The sequence below is a fragment of the Biomphalaria glabrata genome, chromosome 15, assembly GCF_947242115.1.
Source record: "Biomphalaria glabrata chromosome 15, xgBioGlab47.1, whole genome shotgun sequence".
Taxonomy (NCBI): Eukaryota; Metazoa; Mollusca; class Gastropoda; family Planorbidae; genus Biomphalaria; species Biomphalaria glabrata.
In genome coordinates this window covers 8,312,187-8,332,893 of record NC_074725.1, presented here as the reverse complement: position 1 = coordinate 8,332,893, position 20,707 = coordinate 8,312,187, and the positions used below count along the sequence as shown (strand labels likewise).

Below are 20,707 nucleotides of genomic sequence, written 5' to 3'. Positions count from 1 at the left end.
TAGATGCCATAGACTAAATATATAGTATATGATATGTGCTGATCAAAACATTAATGAACACCAACAAAATGAGTTAGCACAAGTAATATTGAATTCAAAGTAGATCTAGGCAATTTTTATTGACATGTTGGTAGATACATAGATCAATAAGTAGTTTACACCAAAAAAATTTAACATATCATTAATAAAAAAAAAATGTAATAAAAAGAAAATATATGAACAGATACAAGTATTAAGTTTAAATATCAATCTCAGAATTCTTCCAAAATTTTCTGTATTGACAAAATTCATTCTATATAAATAACATATTTTTGTTTACTTTATAATGACAGTCCAAAAGCCTGCATAAAAATACTAACATTGAAGTAAATGTTACAAACAACACACGAAAAATGTCAGGAAAAACCCATCAACAGTTATTAGATTATTGACATGTGGAAAGCCCTATCTGATTATTTTGCACAGCATTAAGACATGAAGCTCATTGTTATCTCTAATACATCAACACAGAACTTCTGGTTTGCATTTAAAATTACTTTAATCTCAAAAGAAATACACAAAATGTTAAAATCTCTCATGTCACCACATTCAGCCAGGTTCCTCTCTTTTGATGTCGCTACCATGGAAACACGCATTGCACCCATTCTAAATTAAAAACCACACTGCACTCTAACCTAACACTTTGTTAACTTTTATTAATTACACCATTCAAGTAAAAATTTGAGTCTGGACTTACAAAATGTGTCCTTAGAAAAGAAAAATTATTTTATTTTGATGCTAACCTTTCTAGTGTCAATGTTTTGGAACCAATGATATAACTTGCATTTATTTTCACATTGCAAAAATGTTGAAAAAAAGTTTTATAGAATGACAAATGAGCATTCAGGCCTGTCAATGATAATTTTTTTTCCCAAAACAAATAATTCTGACTAAATGATTTGGTGTTTAATGATTTTTTGTTTAATAACCTATCTTGTACATTTTCCTTATGAGGCGCAGTGGCTGAATGTTAAAGGGCTTGGCTTCTGAACTGAGGTGTCCCATTTTCAAATCATGGTGAGGACTGGAATTTTAATTTCGTAATTTTTAGGGCACCTCTGAATCCACCCATCACTAATGTGTACCTGACATTAGTTAGGGAAAAGTAAAGGGTTTTGGTCATTGGTCATCTGGCCACATGACACCTAGTTAACCGTGCACCACAGAAACAGATGACCTTTACATCATCTGCCCTATAGATCACAAGGTCTGAAAGAGGATTAACTTTTTTTTATATATATTTTTCTTGATCAGTAAGTAAATACATTAACAATAATATTATCTAGATTAATTGTTGAACAAGTGCTTTATTACAACCTTTGTATAGGATTAGACTCAATTTTAATATTATATCATTTTCCATTAGAATGCAAAAATATAAGAATTGCAATATTTTAGTATTTGAACAATAAACTTTTAATGTTGTAATTAGCTTCAGTTCTCTAATTTGTTATAAATCAATAAACATTTAGCTTACTGTGACCATTGCATTCAAATATTTAGTGTTTCATTACTTACAACAGTGTCTTAGCCTCTATGTAGACATAACAAAAATAAATGCTGGGAAAAAATAATAGTGCATAGACATACAACAGTTCAACAGTCTTAAATCATATATCATTGCAATACATGAACTAGGTACAGTAGTAGGAAGTTGTGTATAGACATGTTTACTAAATGAAACTACATTCCCAGCACTGTTTATAATTGTGCTTTGTGGTTTATCTTTATGAAAACAAAATACAAACATCCATTAGAACCAAAGGGGAGGAACTTAAGAAAATTCTTATATCCCTCAGCTTTAAATCTAAGATTGGACAGCCCAAAGTTCTAATCCTCTCTCATAATTCCTCGTAGACAAAACTAAGGAACACTCTATAATGGCTAGGTTGAGGAGAGATTAAACATGCTTGATTGTTTACTTTCAGACAAAAATTTCAATGAATATGTACATACAAAATCCATTTTTAATACAAGTACTCAAGCTTAACAATCATTTTCAACTCAGCTCATCTACTTTACATGCCAAAAAGACCAAATTTTCAGGTGATATGAAGATATAGTGGGCAAATCATCCCATATCAGAAAGATCACATAGCTGTGGGGTAAAGTGGGACAGGTGAAAAGCACCACATGTTACAGCAAAGGATGATGGTGATATGTACAAACAACAAATACAAGCTATATTCAAAACAAGGTAGAAGAGTAAAACTACCCCATGCCACTCATACAGATTTAAAACATGAACTTATATATTCATAATGCCACATGGTTGGAAAGGTTGAGGCCATCTATTGACCAACATTTTCAAATAGGATCACATAGTACAACTTCAAATATTTCTAGTTGAAAGTCACAATCCACCCTGATGAGATTCATCACCTCAAGTTGCAAATTTCACTTTTCCTGTAAGCCAGTCATTCTGAAAAAAACAACAACATACAATTTAATAATATACATATATAATAATAATAATAATAATAAATCGTGATAAACTAGGTTCTGTGCACATAAGAAGAGGTATATACCAGGGTGACTCACTATCTCCACTCTGGTTCTGCCTAGCGATTAATCCTCTATCTACATTACTCCAAGACTCTACAAACGGTTTTAGGGTTGACACTAAATGTACAAAATGTGTGTCCCACTTATTATACATGGATGATCTAAAGCTATATGCAGAAACCGAGCAAAAATTACACACCTTAATCAAAACGGTAAAATGCTTTAGTGACGATATCTGTATGTCTTTTGGCCTGGATAAGTGTGGCATCATAAGCATTAAAAAGGGCAAGGCAACGAACACCAACATTGAATTTGAAGGCATCGAGGAATTGAACTCCGCCTCTATTTATAAATATCTTGGAATAAACCAGAATGCCAAGATAAACCATAAGAAATTAAAAGAGGACTTTCTTGGCAAATATAGGCAAAGAGTTAATAAAATCCTCAACACCAAACTGTCTGGCAGTAATCTCATCACTGCAATTAACAGCTGGGCCGTCCCTGTGCTCCTTTACACGTTCGGTGTGATCAAATGGACTGACACCGACCTACATGACATTGACAGACTCACTAGAAAATTACTAACCAAGTTTCGATGTCTACACCCCAAGTCCTCCACCATAAGGTTATACCTGCCCAGGAAGGATGGGGGTCGTGGATTGCAGAACATCTTCAAATTGTGTAAGATGCAAGTTTTAAAAATACGATCAAAACTGCTCGCCTCCAGCAACAAATTAGTTTCCTTCCTACGGAAATACGACTCCGATGCAACCCCTCTGAACCTACACAATGCTGATGTCAATATCGGTTTGGACGACGTAGGGCATGAGATTCGCCAATGGGAAGAAAAAACACTCCACGGAAAATTTCCGGCTTCATTACATGGGGACAACATCGACAAGGCTGCTTCCTTAACATGGCTCAAAGCAGGTCATCTCTACCCTGAAACAGAGGGCTTTGTTACAGCAATACAGGACAGAGTAATCAGGACAAAAAATTACGAGAAGCATATCCTGAAACTAAATGTTGTCGACAAATGCCGAAAATGTGGAAATGTGGGCGAGTCGATTGAACACATTATGGCAGGATGTCCAGCCCTATCAGAATCAGCCTACCTAGGTCGCCATAACCAAGTTGCAAAGTTAATACACCAACACCTGGCTTTGACGTACAAATTGATCGGTAAGGACACTCCCCCTTATTATAAATACTCTCCGCAAGAGGTTCTCGAGTCTACTGAACATCTGCTGTACTGGGATAGGCCTATTCTGACCGACAAAACGGTAGATTTCAATCGCCCGGATCTGCTGCTCATCGATAAAAAAGAAAAAACCGCTACCATTATCGATATCGCCGTACCACTGTCTCATAATTTAAGAAAAACTGAGATAGAAAAACAAAGAAAATATGGGAACCTAGGCTTGGAGATTAAGCGTCTATGGAAATTGTCCAAAATAACAATATACCCCATTGTTATATCAACCGAGGGCATAATAACAACTGACCTCACAGACACCCTCAAGGCCCTTAACATTCCTAGGAACATCTTCGTTGCCTGTCAGAGGGCGGTACTGCTGCAGACCTGCCACATCACCAGAAAATTCCTCAGTGGAAACTGTTAAAGGGACTACGATGAATTTTGTTTCTCTTTAGCGAAACTCGACCCTGGCAGCGCCAGAGAATGACTACTCGTTCATTTCTAACATAATAATAATGGCCGCCGGAAGCTATGGCGTGTTTTCCTTCTCTCTGACTCAGTGCACTTTTTAGCGAGATCAAGGAAGTATTTGTACTCTAGACTTTACAAATACTGAAGCACTGCTACATGGTTGTAGGTCTGCATGTATTTAGGATGTTTCCATGCATTGGGTTTGAAAACTTTCTTGGTTTTAAGATCACTTCTTATCCTAGGCTAGGGACGCCATTTTCGCTGCGTCACTTCCATGATTACTAGACCTAGATCTAAAAAGCTTGTTTACTGAGACAGTAGATCAAAATAAACTAGTCAACGCACGTTCATTTTTTTATCTTCATTTTTGAATTTTGAGGAAATAGAACGGACCCATTGCTTCTTCCAGGACAGCGATGAATATGAAATAAATTAGGCGGTAAATATTATTCACTAATGAGTCGAGTGTTTACTGAGGGTAATTCACAACCTCATGACCAAACACAAGAGGTCGGTCTACTCCCTGACTCGCACCCCACACAATTGAGAGGTGCTGTTGGTGGTAGAACAAGAGGAGCCAAAAGGATCAAATGGACGAGAGAAATGAATATAGACATTATCAAATCGTTCTTCCGTGTAAACATTTGTGATGACAAACCTCTCCCAGGTTATAGGCAAAAACTCTTCCTGGAATTTAACAAATTATACCCTAATCTAAACCTTACAGAGCAGAATGTTGTAGACAGAAGATCTGTAATAATTAAAAAAATGTTATTTGACCCCTGCAGAAATTGACGTGATAAGAAGAGAAGTAGGTCATGAGCTTCAGATACAAGAGCTCATCTCAGATATAAACGACACGCCCACACAGCCGACCAACGAAGACATTAGTAGAACACCCAACCAACAAGAGAATGACCCAACATCGGCAATAAGTAATGAGCTACACTCAAAATTTTCTAATCTTATAGACCGTTATAAAAACACCAATCTTAACTCTAGGCCTCGTATCCCCAAGCTCTACGTCAAGAAAGAGACAAACACATACATTAATGAAATAAATAAAGTCTTAGCCAACCATTTTGAAACACCAAGAAACTTGTTTGAGACACACCTCGCTATATACTGCGCCGCTGTGGCTGTCACGGAGCTCTCTGGACAAAAGACCTTCGAGCTAGGCCCAATTAATCAGAGACCAAAACAACATGTGCCAGCATGGAAAAGGCGCCTTGAAGACAATATTAATCAACTGAGGAGCCAAATGGATACAATTGGACAATATCTGGGAAACAACCATTCCGCGAAAATACTTAACAAAATGAAGACAATACTAAGAACAACTGGAATCAAATTGACGGACTGTGATAGCCACGCACGACTCTTATGTTTGAAAGATACTCTGAGACAGAAAGCTAAACTAAAGGGAGCTAGGTTAAAGCGCTACAACGAAACCACCAAAAGAAAGGAGCATAACGCTTTATTTCAGCACATGAGAAAACAGTTCTTCCGTAAACTAGCTGATAATGGTGCTGACAAAATTCAAACCATTGATAGCACTAAACACGACTCCTTTACCGACTACTGGGCGGCGCTTTGGTCCGACCCGCTACATTACAATGTGCAGGCTGACTGGATCGAGGAAATCCAAACTAAAAACAACCTAATACCAGAAATGCCTGATGAGGATTTCACAGCTGAGGAAGTCTCAGCAGCTATATCAAAAACCCACAACTGGACTGCTCCTGGACCGGACAATATACACAACTTTTGGCTGAAAAAACTTACAGCCGTACATGCACCACTAACATCAAGTTTTAACGAGCTAATATCAGAACCGTCTTCAATGCTGTTAGAACTCACTGAAGGGAGAACATCTCTCCTCCCCAAAAAAGGGGATCCGAACCAACCATCAATCTATCGCCCTATCACTTGTCTGTCAGTGGTGTATAAACTATTAACTTCACTTTTAAAAAGTAAAATGTATAAATTTTGTTCTGCTCATAATCTACTAGCAGAGGAACAACAAGGTTGCATTGAAGAGTCGATGGGCTGTAAAGTACAGCTAACTATAGATGGTATTATATTGCATCAAGCTAATAGAAGAAAGAGAAATTTACACATGTGTTACATCGACTACAAAAAAGCTTTCGATTCAGTTCCGCATGATTGGCTATTAAAAACCCTGGATATTCATAGAATCAACCCAAGAATAAAACAAATATTGAAAGTCTGTATGAATAATTGGAAGATAAACCTGCACCATAATCATGATAAACTAGGTTCTGTGCACATAAGAAGAGGTATATACCAGGGTGACTCACTATCTCCACTCTGGTTCTGCCTAGCGATTAATCCTCTATCTACATTACTCCAGGACTCTACAAACGGTTTTAGGGTTGACACTAAATGTACAAAATGTGTGTCCCACTTATTATACATGGATGATCTAAAGCTATATGCAGAAACCGAGCAAAAATTACACACCTTAATCAAAACGGTAAAATGCTTTAGTGACGATATCTGTATGTCTTTTGGCCTGGATAAGTGTGGCATCATAAGCATTAAAAAGGGCAAGGCAACGAACACCAACATTGAATTTGAAGGCATCGAGGAATTGAACTCCGCCTCTATTTATTTATTGGAATAAACCAGAATGCCAAGATAAACCATAAGAAATTAAAAGAGGACTTCTTGGCAAATATAGGCAAAGAGTTAATAAAATCCTCAACACCAAACTGTCTGGCAGTAATCTCATCACTGCAATAAACAGCTGGGCCGTCCCAGTGCTCCTTTACACGTTCGGTGTGATCAAATGGACTGACACCGACCTACATGACATTGACAGACTCACTAGAAAATTACTAACCAAGTTTCGATGCCTACACCCCAAGTCCTCCACCATAAGGTTATACCTGCCCAGGAAGGATGGGGGTCGTGGATTGCAGAACATCTTCTAATTGTGTAAGATGCAAGTTTTAAAAATACGATCAAAACTGCTCGCCTCCAGCAACAAATTAGTTTCCTTCCTACGGAAATACGACTCCGATGCAACCCCTCTGAACCTACACAATGCTGATGTCAATGTCGGTTTGGACGACGTAGGGCATGAGATTCGCCAATGGGAGGAAAAAACACTCCACGGAAAATTTCCGGCTTCATTACATGGGGACAGCATCGACAAGGCTGCTTCCTTAACATGGCTCAAAGCAGGTCATCTCTACCCTGAAACAGAAGGCTTTGTTACAGCAATACAGGACAGAGTAATCAGGACAAAAAATTACGAGAAGCATATCCTGAACTCAATGTTGTCGACAAATGCCGAAAATGTGGAAATGTGGGCGAGTCGATTGAAATTATGGCAGGATGTCCAGCCCTATCAGAATCGGCCTACCTGGGTCGCCATAACCAAGTTGCAAAGTTAATACACCAACACCTGGCTTTGACGTACAAATTGATCGGTAAGTATTATAAATACTATCCGCAAGAGGTTCTCGAGTCTACTGAACATCTGCTGTACTGGGATAGGCCTATTCTGACCGAAAAACGGTAGATTTCAATCGCCCGGATCTGCTGTTCATCGATAAAAAAGAAAAAACCGCTACCATTATCGATATCGCCGTACCACTGTCTCATAATTTAAGAAAAACTGAGATAGAAAAACAAAGAAAATATGGGAACCTAGGCTTGGAGATTAAGCGTCTATGGAAATTGTCCAAAATAACAATATACCCCATTGTTATATCCACCGAGGGGATAATAACAACTGACCTCACAGACACCTTCAAGGCCCTTAACATTCCTAGGAACATCTTCGTTGCCTGTCAGAGGGCGGTACTGCTGCAGACCTGCCACATCACCAGAAAATTCCTCAGTGGAAACTGTTAAAGGGACTACGATGAATTTTGTTTCTCTTTAGCGAAACTCGACCCTGGCAGCACCAGAGAATGACTACTCGTTCATTTCTAACATAATAATAATAATAATAATAATAATCTTTATTGTCCGTAAGGAAATTTGTCTTACAATTGGCGCATTACACCAAACAAAACATTATAACTACAAAAAAACAAAATGTACATTCACACCAGACTCACTCATAATTAACATGAGAAAGTTTATATCAGATTGTTACTATTTAATGATTTGATTGCCAGGGGAACAAAAGAGTGTTTGTGTCTGTTTGTCTTTGCTATCAGTGTCTTGTATTTCTTTTCTTTTGTGATGGTAAAAATCACAAAATCTGGACCCGAAGGGTGATTATTTATTTCTAGAATCTTTTTAGCTTTTTTAATTGGATTATCTAAATAAAAGGTATTTTATTAAAAAGTACCAGAACATGATTTGGAAAACAATGGATTTAGATGTTTGTAGCATGGAAAGCTAAGAGAGGCTAAGTACGCTTGAACTTGGCTTGGCTTGTCTACCCATGAAGGGGGCTCGAGGTTCGACACCGACTCGAGCAGAGTTGTGTTTACTGAGCGCCTAAATGCAGCACGGAAAAAACTTCTCCCAGATACCCCCTCCACCCACTTAGTCCACAAATGAGACCTGAGCATGCTATAAGCATGAAAGTAGCCCTATATAAAAGCTATAATTATTTATTATTGTTCTTCACAACTGCTAATGTTTGATTTTATTTAGCTATCTTTGTAATGAATCTTAACAATAAGTGATATTCTTTTCTTCTTACACAGGAAAAAAAGTTGATCACTGTCACACTTCAGTGAGTAAACCAGAAGAGAGAGAGAGAGAGAGAGAGAGAGAGAGAGAGAGAGAGCTAATCGCAGTGCATAAGCCAAGCAACAAAGGACTTGTCACGCCCAAGTGCGCACTAGAGATGACCAAGTTTTTAAATGACGTGTGTATTTCAAAGGGGAAAAAGTTGTTTACTGCTAGACTGAATGATCAAAAATATCTTGAAGAAATATTGAAATAAACAAACATAAGTTAGGAATATTAAAAAGAGATTGAAGGTCAAGGTAACAGTTTAAGAAGCTTGAAGAGAATACTAACAATGACATAAGTGATCCAGGAAAGTCTTTAAGCAGCAGTATATGAAGAATGTAGAAATAGCTTTAGGGGGTCATTGTTCTGAGATGGTCAGTGTTGAGTATTCTTTGATGGATATTTATCAGTATCTTTGCTGTGCTTAATTTTTTCATGGTAATACCATATGTCAGTCAAGTGATTATTTTCATTGCGCAAGTGATTTCTTTAGTTTTTTCAACGCTGGATTAATTACTTTATTGAACTGTGTTTGAAAGCATTAAACTCAAAGAAAATATATCCTATACTATACTTCTTCAGCCAGTTCAAGTAAAGGCATAGAGACACCATCCTCTTGTAGTTTGGGGAGACTATTCTCCAAAATAAAATCATGACAATCACAGTTTCTGTTCTTTGTTTACATTTTGATTTCATAAAAGTGTATGTTCAAAAGACATCAGTTCACACACACACACAGACAAAAAAAGAAAGCAATATGAAGAAATGTTGGGGGCAATGGAACTGAAAGAAAGATGATAAAAAATGAAAAGAGGAAGATTAAGAGATTTTGAAATAAAAAGTGGAAAAGCTTAGAAATGCGATTCTGCAATGCAAAAAGTAAAAAAAAAAAAAGACTAAAAGATAGTTTATGTGGAAACACAAACTCAGAAGAGGACCTCACTCAAAGTGATTCATTTAGGCAGGTAAATAATGCAAAGTTGACCAAATGATAAAATGTTTCTGAATTCTGAATAACTAATCGAGCTGGGAGAAAAAAAGCACAGGATAGGCCCAAACATAAAGGAGCTATTGAGGATCACAGTTGGTGACTAAACCAGAAGTAAGAAAAAGGCTGAAAAGGCTGAGATGGAAACTGCTGATAACAAACATCTAACCTGTGACTGTGGATGCGAATTAAGAATTGAAAAAGGACAAGATAATCTCAGAACAGGTGAAATGCCACAGAACTGAGAACAAAGTAAAAACAACCTACAAAACGGACAGCCTTACTTTGTAGAGTAGCTGCACCATTAATGATTGTTGCTGCTTGCCAGGTAGACCTTCTGTGAGTGTTGCTGCTTGCCATGTAGACCTTCCGTCAATATTCCTTATTTCTCTTCATCGCTTGATGACAATGGTGTAGGAGGCTTGAAATACTTTTCCAAGTTCAATTCAACTCCTTCTACATTGACGATCTTGTAGTAACCTGACTTAGATTTCTTGGTCTTTGAGAAAGAATAAGTTAAGTATTAAAAAAAAAGCTATACTTAAAGAGTTAATTTAATTATTCAGTGATGGGAACAATGGAGATCAGAAGTTTTACCATATAGACAGTGCAAGGGTTTGGATGTGTGGCTGTAATAAAATGTCTAGCTCAAATGAAAGAATGATTTTAAAATAAGAAAGAGATTTGAAATTATGTGATGTAGAGAGATATGCCAGTTAAGTACAAGGCGTATGTGGACCCTCTAGGTGGCTGGTATTTGTTATGTTAATGGGTAGTTTAAGATTACATTCCTGAGACTGTAATTTCCTTATGGTATATCATATGTTCATTTCTTCACCTAGCCAGCTTTTTACTGCTGAGATAAGGTTCAGGATACTTGTTTTCTAACTTTTTTACACCAATAGGGGAAAATAAGTTAGAAAGTAGAAACCTAAAAACAAAATGAAACTAAATGAGGAGATAAGGAAATAGAAATGCTCTAATTCTTAAAGTACTTCAGCATCTCTACCTATAATAAAAATACTTTTCACCAGACATGGAATCATGCCCTCTATCACTTGGTCAACCACTTCTAAAGATTCACAGTAAAAAAAATAGTTCCTTTGCTAAGCTTAAAAAGTTTTGAGTACTATTCACAGACACAGTGACCCTTTGTTAAATTAAGGATATAGGCCACCTGCTTAATATTCAATTCTAAATAGTTTAAACATTTGAATATAAATTAGAATGAGTCAAACAGATGCTCAGCTATGGTAGAGACTTTTTTCGGCAAGCTTTTTGATAAAATGTCCATAATATTTCATACCTTATGTAACAGATTAAACTGCAAAACTAAGTAGAAATCTGAGAAAAAAAAATCCAACCCACACTAATATATGAATCACAAATGATACAATCATAAGCAAAATTTATCACCTTAATTTTTAGTTTTTCTGCCAGCTCTGTTGGTATAGGTCTAGACTGATCAAATATTTTCACATCTGAAGCTCTTAAGACTTGGAAAATGACTTTGAAGCCACTAAAAAGAAAGGGGAGAAAAGACATTTTATTTTAACTTAATAGTTCTTCAATTATTTCATTAAAATATATAGCTATATTTAAAGCACTAGCAAATCTATAAAAAGTTAGCATGTCAGTGTACAGCTGCATTAAGCTAGATCTGTGTATTTTAAAAGCATGTAATGATTTTTGTGCAATTTGTTAGCAATGCAGTATCACAGTATCAAATTTCTAAGCTCTTTTTACTTGAAGAAGAAAGTAATTGTTATTTTTTTTAGTTGATTATTTAACAATGATCTTTGAATCTAGCAAACTTAACATTGTTTGGTTTGTCTATTTATTTTAAAATCTCTTTCATCTCCTCATTGGCAAAAAACAAACCCCATTTGGGCAGTTGTTTGAGACAAACATCTATAAAAAAGCTAACAAGATCCTCGAAATAAAGAATCACCCTTTGTGTCAGGATTTTGTGATTTTACCATCACAAAAGAGATACAAGACACCGATAGCAAAGACAAACAGACACAAACACTCTTTTGTTCCCCTGGCAATCAAATCATTAAATAAGAACAATCTGGTATAAACTTTGTCACATGTAAATTATGAGTGAGTCTGGTGTGAATGTACACTTTGGTTTCTTATAGTTATAATGTTTTTTGTTTGGTGTAATGCACAAATTGTAAGACAAATTTCCTTACGGATAATAAAGATTATTATTATTATTATTATTATTATTATGTTCTAATGCTTTTCTTTAGCTTTCATTAGATTTAACCAACTTTTCTAAATTACTCTTTCTTTTCATTTTCTTACAGTATAGTATTAGTACTGCTTCAATTGGCTTCTTTTGAATGTAAATCAAAATGTAAGCAATGAAGTAGTTAACCTAATTATGAAATTCCTAGATAGCAGACAGTCTATAACTTGTCTCGCATATTATTTTATCTCCTTGTTTTTTCCTTTTTTTTAAAAAAAGCTTATATCAACTCACTACGACTGTCTTGTACAAATTTTGACATGCTATTTCTCCCACTTCCCATTCTCTGATCAACTTAAAACTTTTCACAATTATTCATTACCCGTAATCATAAAAAAAATTAACTATTTAACTAATTAATTATTGGTAAAAAATTAATTTTGTTTGGTCTGAAAAAAAATATTACAGTATTGAGACATTTAGCTGTAAATGTGCAGTTCTTTCACCTTTAATTTTTAAAAAAATTTTTAAAAAGTATTTTTTATATTTTGCTTGTTTAAAATGATGTCAGACTTTAAGAAAATTTAGTTAAATACAAAGCATCGTCTTTAGAGTCTAAAGATAAGCTGTAACCTACATAATTTGTTACAACTGATGCAAAAGAGGCAGATGTCTGCTAAAGGTTCATGTACTCATATAGAAAATATCTTACCTTTCATCTTTTGTTAGTTCAATATTTTCTTTGTCCCCTTTTTCTTGATTGTAGTCATACTTTAATTTGAATGTTTTGCCAGAGAGCTTGCATTGAATATCTATGAAGTGAAATATAGAAACACTATATCTGTATCTATAATGTAAGGCTGTATTGTACTGATTGCCTATCTTTGCTTATTATTATATTATGTTGATACAGCAATAGTTAATATTAATATTATTTTTATTTTATCACTTGAACATGAGCTTGCATATATTATAGAGAGAAAAAATTAGGGTGTTAATCTTTAAGAATCAGACATGACTTCCCTTCTAAAACATTGAACAAAACAAACTTGTTGATTATTTAAAAATAACACCCAAAAAATAACACCCAAAAAAATTGAACCATGTAGGTCAATGGTTAAAAACGCTTAGCTTTGGAGTCTCCAGGACAGAAGACTAAAAAATAAATTAGCAATATTACATAAAACTAATGTCACCCCCCTATTTAAAAAAGGAGAAAAATAATAGTGAACAAATAGATGCTATCTTACTAGATTTTTCTGAGGCTTTTGACAAAGTTCACCACAATAGTTTGCTTAAATAATTAAAATATTTCGGCATTAATGGTCCACTGCATCAGTGGATTAAAGATTTTCTGATAGGGAGAGAACAAACTGTAATAATAAATGGCTCTAAATCAACACCAATAACAGTAAACTCAGGTGTACCTCAAGGAACAGTCTTGGGTCCACTACTATTTTTAATTTACATAAATGATTTACCAAATTGCATTACTTCAGGAACAAAAGTCAGATTATTTGCAGACGATTGCATAATATATAGAACAATAAAAACAACACAAGACACAGATATTTTACAAAGAGAATTAGATGAATTACAGAAATGGGAATCAAATTGGAGCATGTCTTTCCACCCAGAAAAATGTCAGTTGTTAAGAGTAACAAAAAAACTAAAACAAATTAATTCCACTTATCTTATTCAAGGCAAACCAGTAACACAGACTAAAAACGCAAAATACCTAGGTGTTATAATAAATGAAAAACTGTCATGGAATCCACATATTGATGAAACTACAAAAAAATCAAACAAAGCATTAGGATTTATTAAAAGAAATTTCTATAAATCAAATAAGAACATAAAACTAAAATGTTATTTAACCTTGGTTAGGCCAATAATAGAATATGCATCCTCTGTTTGGGACCCCTCAACTCAAGAAAACATTAAGAAACTGGAACAGACACAAAATAGAGCAGTGAGATTCATAACAAACGAATATTCACATTTGACTAGAGTAACACCTTAAGTAAAATCACTAAATTTAGAAAGCCTTCAGGACAGAAGACTCAAAAGTAAAGTAGCAATTATACATAAAACACTGAACCATAATCTTCAAATACAAAAACAAAATTTAATAAAATACTCTGAAAGACACAAAGATAAAGGCACATTCCTCGTCCCATATGCTAGGACAAATTTGTACAAATACTCCTTCTTCCCTAGTGCTATTAGAGCATGGAATGGGTTGCCTGAGATAGCCAAGAAAACCAGTGACTTGGCAGAATTTAAGTCATTGGTTAATATGCATGACTAAATGCATGACGCGTAGGATGTAATCATCTTCTTTTTTGAAGTAACGTCTGTATTATATAAGATAAGATAAGATAAAGATAAACACTAAACCATAACTTACAAATACAAAACCACAACCAATAAAAAATGTATAAGCTAGTACTAATTCGTACAAGTGCTCCTTCTTCCCTAGTTCCAGTTGAACATGGAACGGGTCGCCTAAATCAGCCATGAAAATCAATGACTTAGCAGAGTCTCTTAATAACATGCACAACTAGATTAACTTGTGGATATTAGTAGGGTGTAATTATTTTTCCTTTTGAAGGAATAGCAATAATTTTTAAGATCAGAAATAAAGCTTGTCTGCACAGTTTAATTTTGAACACTGTTGAATGCTGGCTTTTATTTGGGATTCTATGGCAGACCAGAGAACACTTGGCTAAAACAGAGAAGTAAAGTAAAATATTGATTTCAAAAAAGTAAAAAGTCTCTAATGAAGAGTTACAAAACAGGAATCTGGTAGAATTAGCCAACAACAACAAAAAAAAATTCATCCAATGTAGCTATAATCTAATCAATCTTTTAACTGCATGATCCACCTGCTGTTATTATATTGATCCACCTGCTGTTATTATATTGACAAGTGTTTCTTATCATTTTTACGACCTATAAATCTATACCTTTTTTAAAAAAATCTGGGAACAAAAAAGTTATTTATTTTATAACTTGTCCCCCTTAAAAGACTACCAGAAATAAATGCACCAGATAGACAACACAGTAGCAGCAACGATATTAGCAGAGATTAAGCCCATAATAAACATGCAGAACTAGATAAACACATGTAGGCCTATACACATAGGATGTAATTATAAGATAAGACAGACCATAGAATTATAGATAGTTTACATTTATTTATAATGTATTATGTACTATAAATATAATATATATGCTTAGTTACATGTTACTCACTGTTAACTGGATCTGGCTTCTCTTGACTTCTGGTTGCATTAGCCATGCCATATATAGAGGACTATTTAGTTCTACAATCATAAATAAATATTGTAAAATGATTTAGCATTAAATATATAATTCATTTTTTTTCAATATTTCAAATCTAAGTAGCTTAGGACTTGTAGTTCTAAGAATAAAATTTAATTAGCAAATTTTCCAACCCATAAAAGGTAATTAATAGGCCTATTAAATCTAAACAAAAAATATCAACATTTTCTTCATGTGATTGACAATTTGTATAATTGTATACATTTTTTTTCTGACACTATAATTGACAGAAATAGGCCTAATATTTATATATATGTCTATGTAATAGAGACTATGTCAAGACATAGCAGATTATCAAGTGTAATGTGGGCTTCTTGCATTTCAAATGGTATGCACTGTAGATTAGCACGTTTAATAAGTCTAGCTTCTAGCTCAGTGTTTCTCAAACTTTTTTGTCTGGCGGCACAGTAAAAAAACTTCAAAAATTTCGCGGCACACCACGAAGAGCAACAGTTGTTTTATAATAAAAAATAAAAAAAGATTTTACCTGTTTTTAAGTATTACATTTAATGTGAAGGGTGTACCTGTTTTTGAGAGCAAATGCGATCTAATCGAGGCTCCAGAGCCGACAAACAAGCTCGCATTTACATCGTCTATTGTAAGAAGTCTCTCTCTTTTCTTAGACTTGATTTCAATCAGTGCTGAAAATCCAAACTCACAAAACCATGAAGATGCAAATGGTAGAATTACTTTGATTGCTTTTAAACTGATTGCAGGATATAACTTGTTGATTGAAATCCAAAACACATCCAGGCTTTTCTCGGCAAAACTTGACTTAAGAACTGCATCGTTTTTTAAATCATTGAGCTGCTCTGCTTCTTCAGTTGTCAGATTTGTAGCTGCATTGTTTCCAAATGGATAGCTGACCCATCCATACTCATTACTTCCAACTGTTGGAAAGTAATGCTGCAATGCTGACTGCAAGTGTGTCAAAGTGTCCAGAATTTCGGGGGTGATTTCTTTATTTGAAGCACATTCATTGTAAGTAGGAAAGCAGTCGAAGACTCCTTTCGAGATCTTACTTTGCCACTAAGACAATTTTTCACTAAATGATCTCAGTTTTGAGGATCCAGTGATTATGGTTTCCGATGGTCCTTGAAGACTTAAATTCAATGAATTTAATTTGTCAAATAAATCAAAGAGAAATGTCACCTTAACCCACCAGATCTCGTCATGAATAAAAATCCAAAGTCTTTTTTGTTTTCAGCCTCCAAGAATGAAATCAGCTCAGCCTTGAGTTGGTCGACACGCTTTAACACTTTTACCCTGGAGAGCCAAGGAACGTTTGTGTGATACAGGAGACATTTGTAGTCTGAATCCATTGCTTCACCAAGCTCTGAGAAAAGTCGGGATCCATCGGTCGAGATTTGATGAAGTTTACAACTTCAATCATTTGATCCAGAACAGACATCAAATCTTTCGGCAAAGATTTGAAGGCAAGAGCTTCTCTGTGGATTATGCAGTGAACAACTAATACATTTGGATTTTCTTGACGCACAAGAGTGATGAATCCCTATTTCCCTGCATGGAGGCAGCCATCGGTGCAAACGCTGACACAGTTTTTCCACTGTAGTTTGAATTGTTTTCGTTCACTACTTTGAAAATATCTTCGCCTTTGCTCGTAGTTGGTAAGTCTTTGCAAAATAAGAATTCGTTGACACATTTTTCATCCTCTTAGAACCGAATAAAAGCTAGCAGTTCGGCTTTGCCGCTAACGTCAGTGGATTCATCAACTTGAAGAGACCACAGTAGAGACACTTCATCGTCAGTCACGTCGAAGTGTTCGCAGATTTGGTCTTGTAAATCTGATGATAAGTCTTCAATTCTGCGCGAGATAGTATCATTTGACAAAGGAACTTTTTTTTTAACTTTTTCGGCGGCATCGGGTCCAAGAATAGTTTCAGCAACTATTGCTAAAGCTGGTCCAATGACTGATTCAGCCTCTGTGTGTGCTTTCTTGCGTTTTGCTAATAACTGAGCAACCTTATAACTTGCAATCAATCCTTTTTCTGGCAGCTTTAGGTAGTTCGTAAGTTTCTTAGTTGTTTATTTTGTTGAGCCCTGATGTTTTCAAAGTATTCCTTCGGTTGCGCTTTTACCGCTGTATGTTTTGTTTCCAAGTGTCTCTTCAATTTGCTTGGAACAAGCGCCTCAGAGCTGAATTGCAGATCAGACAGAATGGCAATTGAGAATCTTCAGGTCCAGAAGATATGAAACCATATCCGATGTAATCTTATTTGTACCTTCGTTTGGTTCCTTGCTTTTCATTTAACGCTTTCGCAGTTTCATTCTTTCTCCATGGATAACAATGAATAATGCTTATTGATAATTTGTTATTATTAGCATACACCTAAACAATTTACATGAAACACATCGCTTATTATTATCGTTACCAATTCAAGAACTGCTGTGCGTCTGCTAAGGCGGCCTACATTTGAGTCGTTATAATATTATATATATATAGTAGACAATTCCATAACCAGAAGAGCTAACAGCCCTTTCCGTCACTATGGAGCGATCCACTACTATTACTGGTCGTTGTAAGTGGGGATTTCATCGCAACGTAAACTAAACATTTAATAATAGGCAGACCTGTGTAACGCTACACGTGTGGTTTTCTGAAAACTCCCGCGGCACACCTGCAAATCTACGGCGGCACACTAGTGTGCCGCGGCACACAGTTTGAGAAACACTGTTCTAGCTCGTAGAATCATTCTGAGTTGGAAAAAAAATATAATCAGGATATGGGATAAATTGCCCAAGAACTTTTGAACAGGTCTAAATGCATAGGATATAGATCTATTGGCCTACTATTGTCGTATAGACTCCTAGTGTGTATCAGCATACATCAAGGACAAATTAAAAGATGCTTGGATATTTTAATTCTTATTAGATTATAGTGGCATAGATCAACCCTGAGCGTCTATCTGAATTGTGGGCAGTGGGGTGGGGTGGGGGGCATAAATGGTAAAGAGACCCAATACAGTGATAATGAAACCTTTAACGTGATATAGTAGGGGATAGATATACGGTCGGTAGCTATATATAATATAAATAAAATTATTGTATAATTTGATCTATATCCCTGAAAACGACACGTGGGCAAATTGAAACTTGTATTAATGAAGTTTCTTGATTACAAAGCTGTAAATAGATTCAATACTAATACGCACATAGGCTACGTTGTAATAAGTTACTGAAAAAAAAAACGCGCCCAACCCAACGATAGTGCTTGTAATAGTCTAGATCATAGACATATAGATCTATGGTCTAGAATAGTCTAGATTTACGTTTTAAAAAATACCCAATCTGGCACATTTAAATTCGTCAGATGTCGAAAAACCTGAGTATAGTTTCATGACACACCGTTACAAACAATAAAGTTTAAAAAAGTTTAGACCTAGGCTATCGATATCAAATAGAAAGAAAAGTAGACTCTTCTAGATAATCTAGATGTTATTTATTTACTGTCCTAGATCTATCTGCTTATAAAAAGCTAAGGACTAATCAACGTTAGGAGAGATTAATATTTTGGTATTTATTTTTTATTCTATTTATCTATAACACTATTGGTTGCCAGGCAACCAACTCTAGCTTCATTTTTTTTTTTTGGAGGGGGGGATCTACAATTATCCAATTATCTATTAAGACTATACTATTAGGTTAGGCTTTATACAACTTTATAATTTATTCTTACTGAATTAGATCTAGCTAAGACAGATTCTCTAAGTTTATGATACTTTGAAATTGATAGCCGCATCAGAAGGCCTATATGTAGCCGCATCAGAAGGCCTATATGTATATCTATATTATATCTAGTCTAAGGACTAGATTGGCATTCGAACACGCGTAGGAAGTAATCATCTTTTTTGAAGTAACGTCTGTTTTTCATGATGATAAGGTGAGACGATGAGATAATAAGACCTACTTTTATCTATAATATCTAGATCTAGGCCTATTCTAACTATTTTAGTTTAAAATCTAGATATATTTTTTAAGTAAAAAAAAAGGCGACTGGTCTTGATGCAAAGATTAGATTCACATTGTTATTTTCGTCTTGCGAAATGTGATGTGCACATTAGAATTAAAGGTTATGTAGATAATTTGCACATTAATCCCTTTTTAATTTATTTTGCACATTACGCTTACTTAATTAAACCCTCCTGTGCCGTTTGCGCATTCGACGGCAAGCTGTCTCCTGAAAGATCTGTCACTGGCTATGTCTGATCTTACACACATAAACAGATTATCCTATATAATATGCCCATTAATGGATAATTTATACTATAGTTTATGCATAGGAGAATATAGAGATAATGTTTTTAGTAAAATTTTACCAACTAATCTAGATTTCTAGAGTGTAGGCCTAGATGCCTATTTCAGTATTTACAGTAATTCTGTTGTATAGATTTAGATCTATTCTAGATTTGAGTAGGCAAAACAAAAGAAAACTGTAGCTTCGAGTATGTAGATTGCTCTATATCGAGTAGGTAGAAGCCTAATTACGTAGACAAAACTTTCATCTGCAATCAGATCCACAGCCAACACAAGCATGAACCAAGTTCAAGCTAACCAAGTTAGCTAGATCTATCTTTTGATGTAGAGAGGCGAGACACACTTAAAGAGGTTCAGTCTGTGTAATTCTTTTTTGGAAATGAATGTGATTTTAAAAGGAATCCTAAAGCATAACAAGGAATTGGTGTACAAAAGGAGACTAATCGATGACATTGACAAAATTACAAAGCATCAAGTAAAGGTAATAGTAAATATAAAGTTTCTTCTGAAAAACAAATTGTCTAAGGTGTTCATAATCTTAAGTTACTGATGCCATGCTTTTTAAATCCATCTCATGTCATTAGAGTTAGCCATAGTGTAAGAAATTTGCTCCAAAATGTCTTTTTTTTTAAAGTGGTGTAGTGTAATGTAGTAATGCAAAATTACAACAAAATATTTTAAAAACGTTCAGTTTACATTTTTAAAATGTATTTTTTCCAACTATAAAATGAGTCACAATGCTATATAAAATAGGAAGAAAACTATATACATGCCTATAATGTAACTTTTTGTCCTCTTTTATGTAAGATTTTTTTTTCTAATGGGGTGTGTGTCTAAGTGGCATAAATTGTTTGGCTACCTATAATGGGGCTTGAGTTCGAATCCTGATTTGAGCTTGAGTTGTGTTTGCTCAGAGCCTAAAGATGACACAGAAACTTTTCCCCAGATACCCCTCTTCCCC

The 20,707-nt window shown here is 35.0% G+C and overlaps 2 protein-coding genes across 14 annotated transcripts in view; one reads left to right on the top strand and one right to left on the bottom strand.

Annotated features, from left to right (window-relative positions):
* Positions 1 to 93: 93 nt before the first annotated feature.
* LOC106057209 (uncharacterized) overlaps positions 94 to 20,707 on the bottom strand; it is a 26,477-nt gene continuing 5,863 nt past the window's right edge. For all 7 annotated transcript variants that reach the window (XM_056012084.1, XM_056012083.1, XM_056012081.1 and 4 more), the window contains 5 exons: positions 15,382 to 15,452; positions 12,836 to 12,935; positions 11,343 to 11,445; positions 10,211 to 10,425; positions 94 to 2,461 (listed from right to left, as the gene is read on the bottom strand). In XM_056012084.1, coding sequence (XP_055868059.1) covers positions 10,309 to 10,425; positions 11,343 to 11,445; positions 12,836 to 12,935; positions 15,382 to 15,427 — 366 coding nt within the window. In that variant the 5' untranslated portion in view covers positions 15,428 to 15,452 and the 3' untranslated portion in view covers positions 94 to 2,461; positions 10,211 to 10,308. The remainder of the gene's footprint in view (positions 2,462 to 10,210; positions 10,426 to 11,342; positions 11,446 to 12,835; positions 12,936 to 15,381; positions 15,453 to 20,707) is intronic.
* The window catches only part of LOC106057206 (beta carbonic anhydrase 1-like), a 5,386-nt gene continuing 3,415 nt past the window's right edge, over positions 18,737 to 20,707 (top strand). Inside the window, exons 1-2 of one of the 7 annotated variants that reach the window (XM_056012076.1) lie at positions 18,737 to 19,005; positions 20,013 to 20,227. In XM_056012076.1, coding sequence (XP_055868051.1) covers positions 20,126 to 20,227 — 102 coding nt within the window. In that variant the 5' untranslated portion in view covers positions 18,737 to 19,005; positions 20,013 to 20,125. Of the gene's footprint in view, positions 19,373 to 19,879; positions 20,228 to 20,707 lie in introns of all 7 variants that reach the window. The other 6 variants (XM_013214315.2, XM_056012075.1, XM_056012073.1 and 3 more) reach the window with 6 other exon arrangements.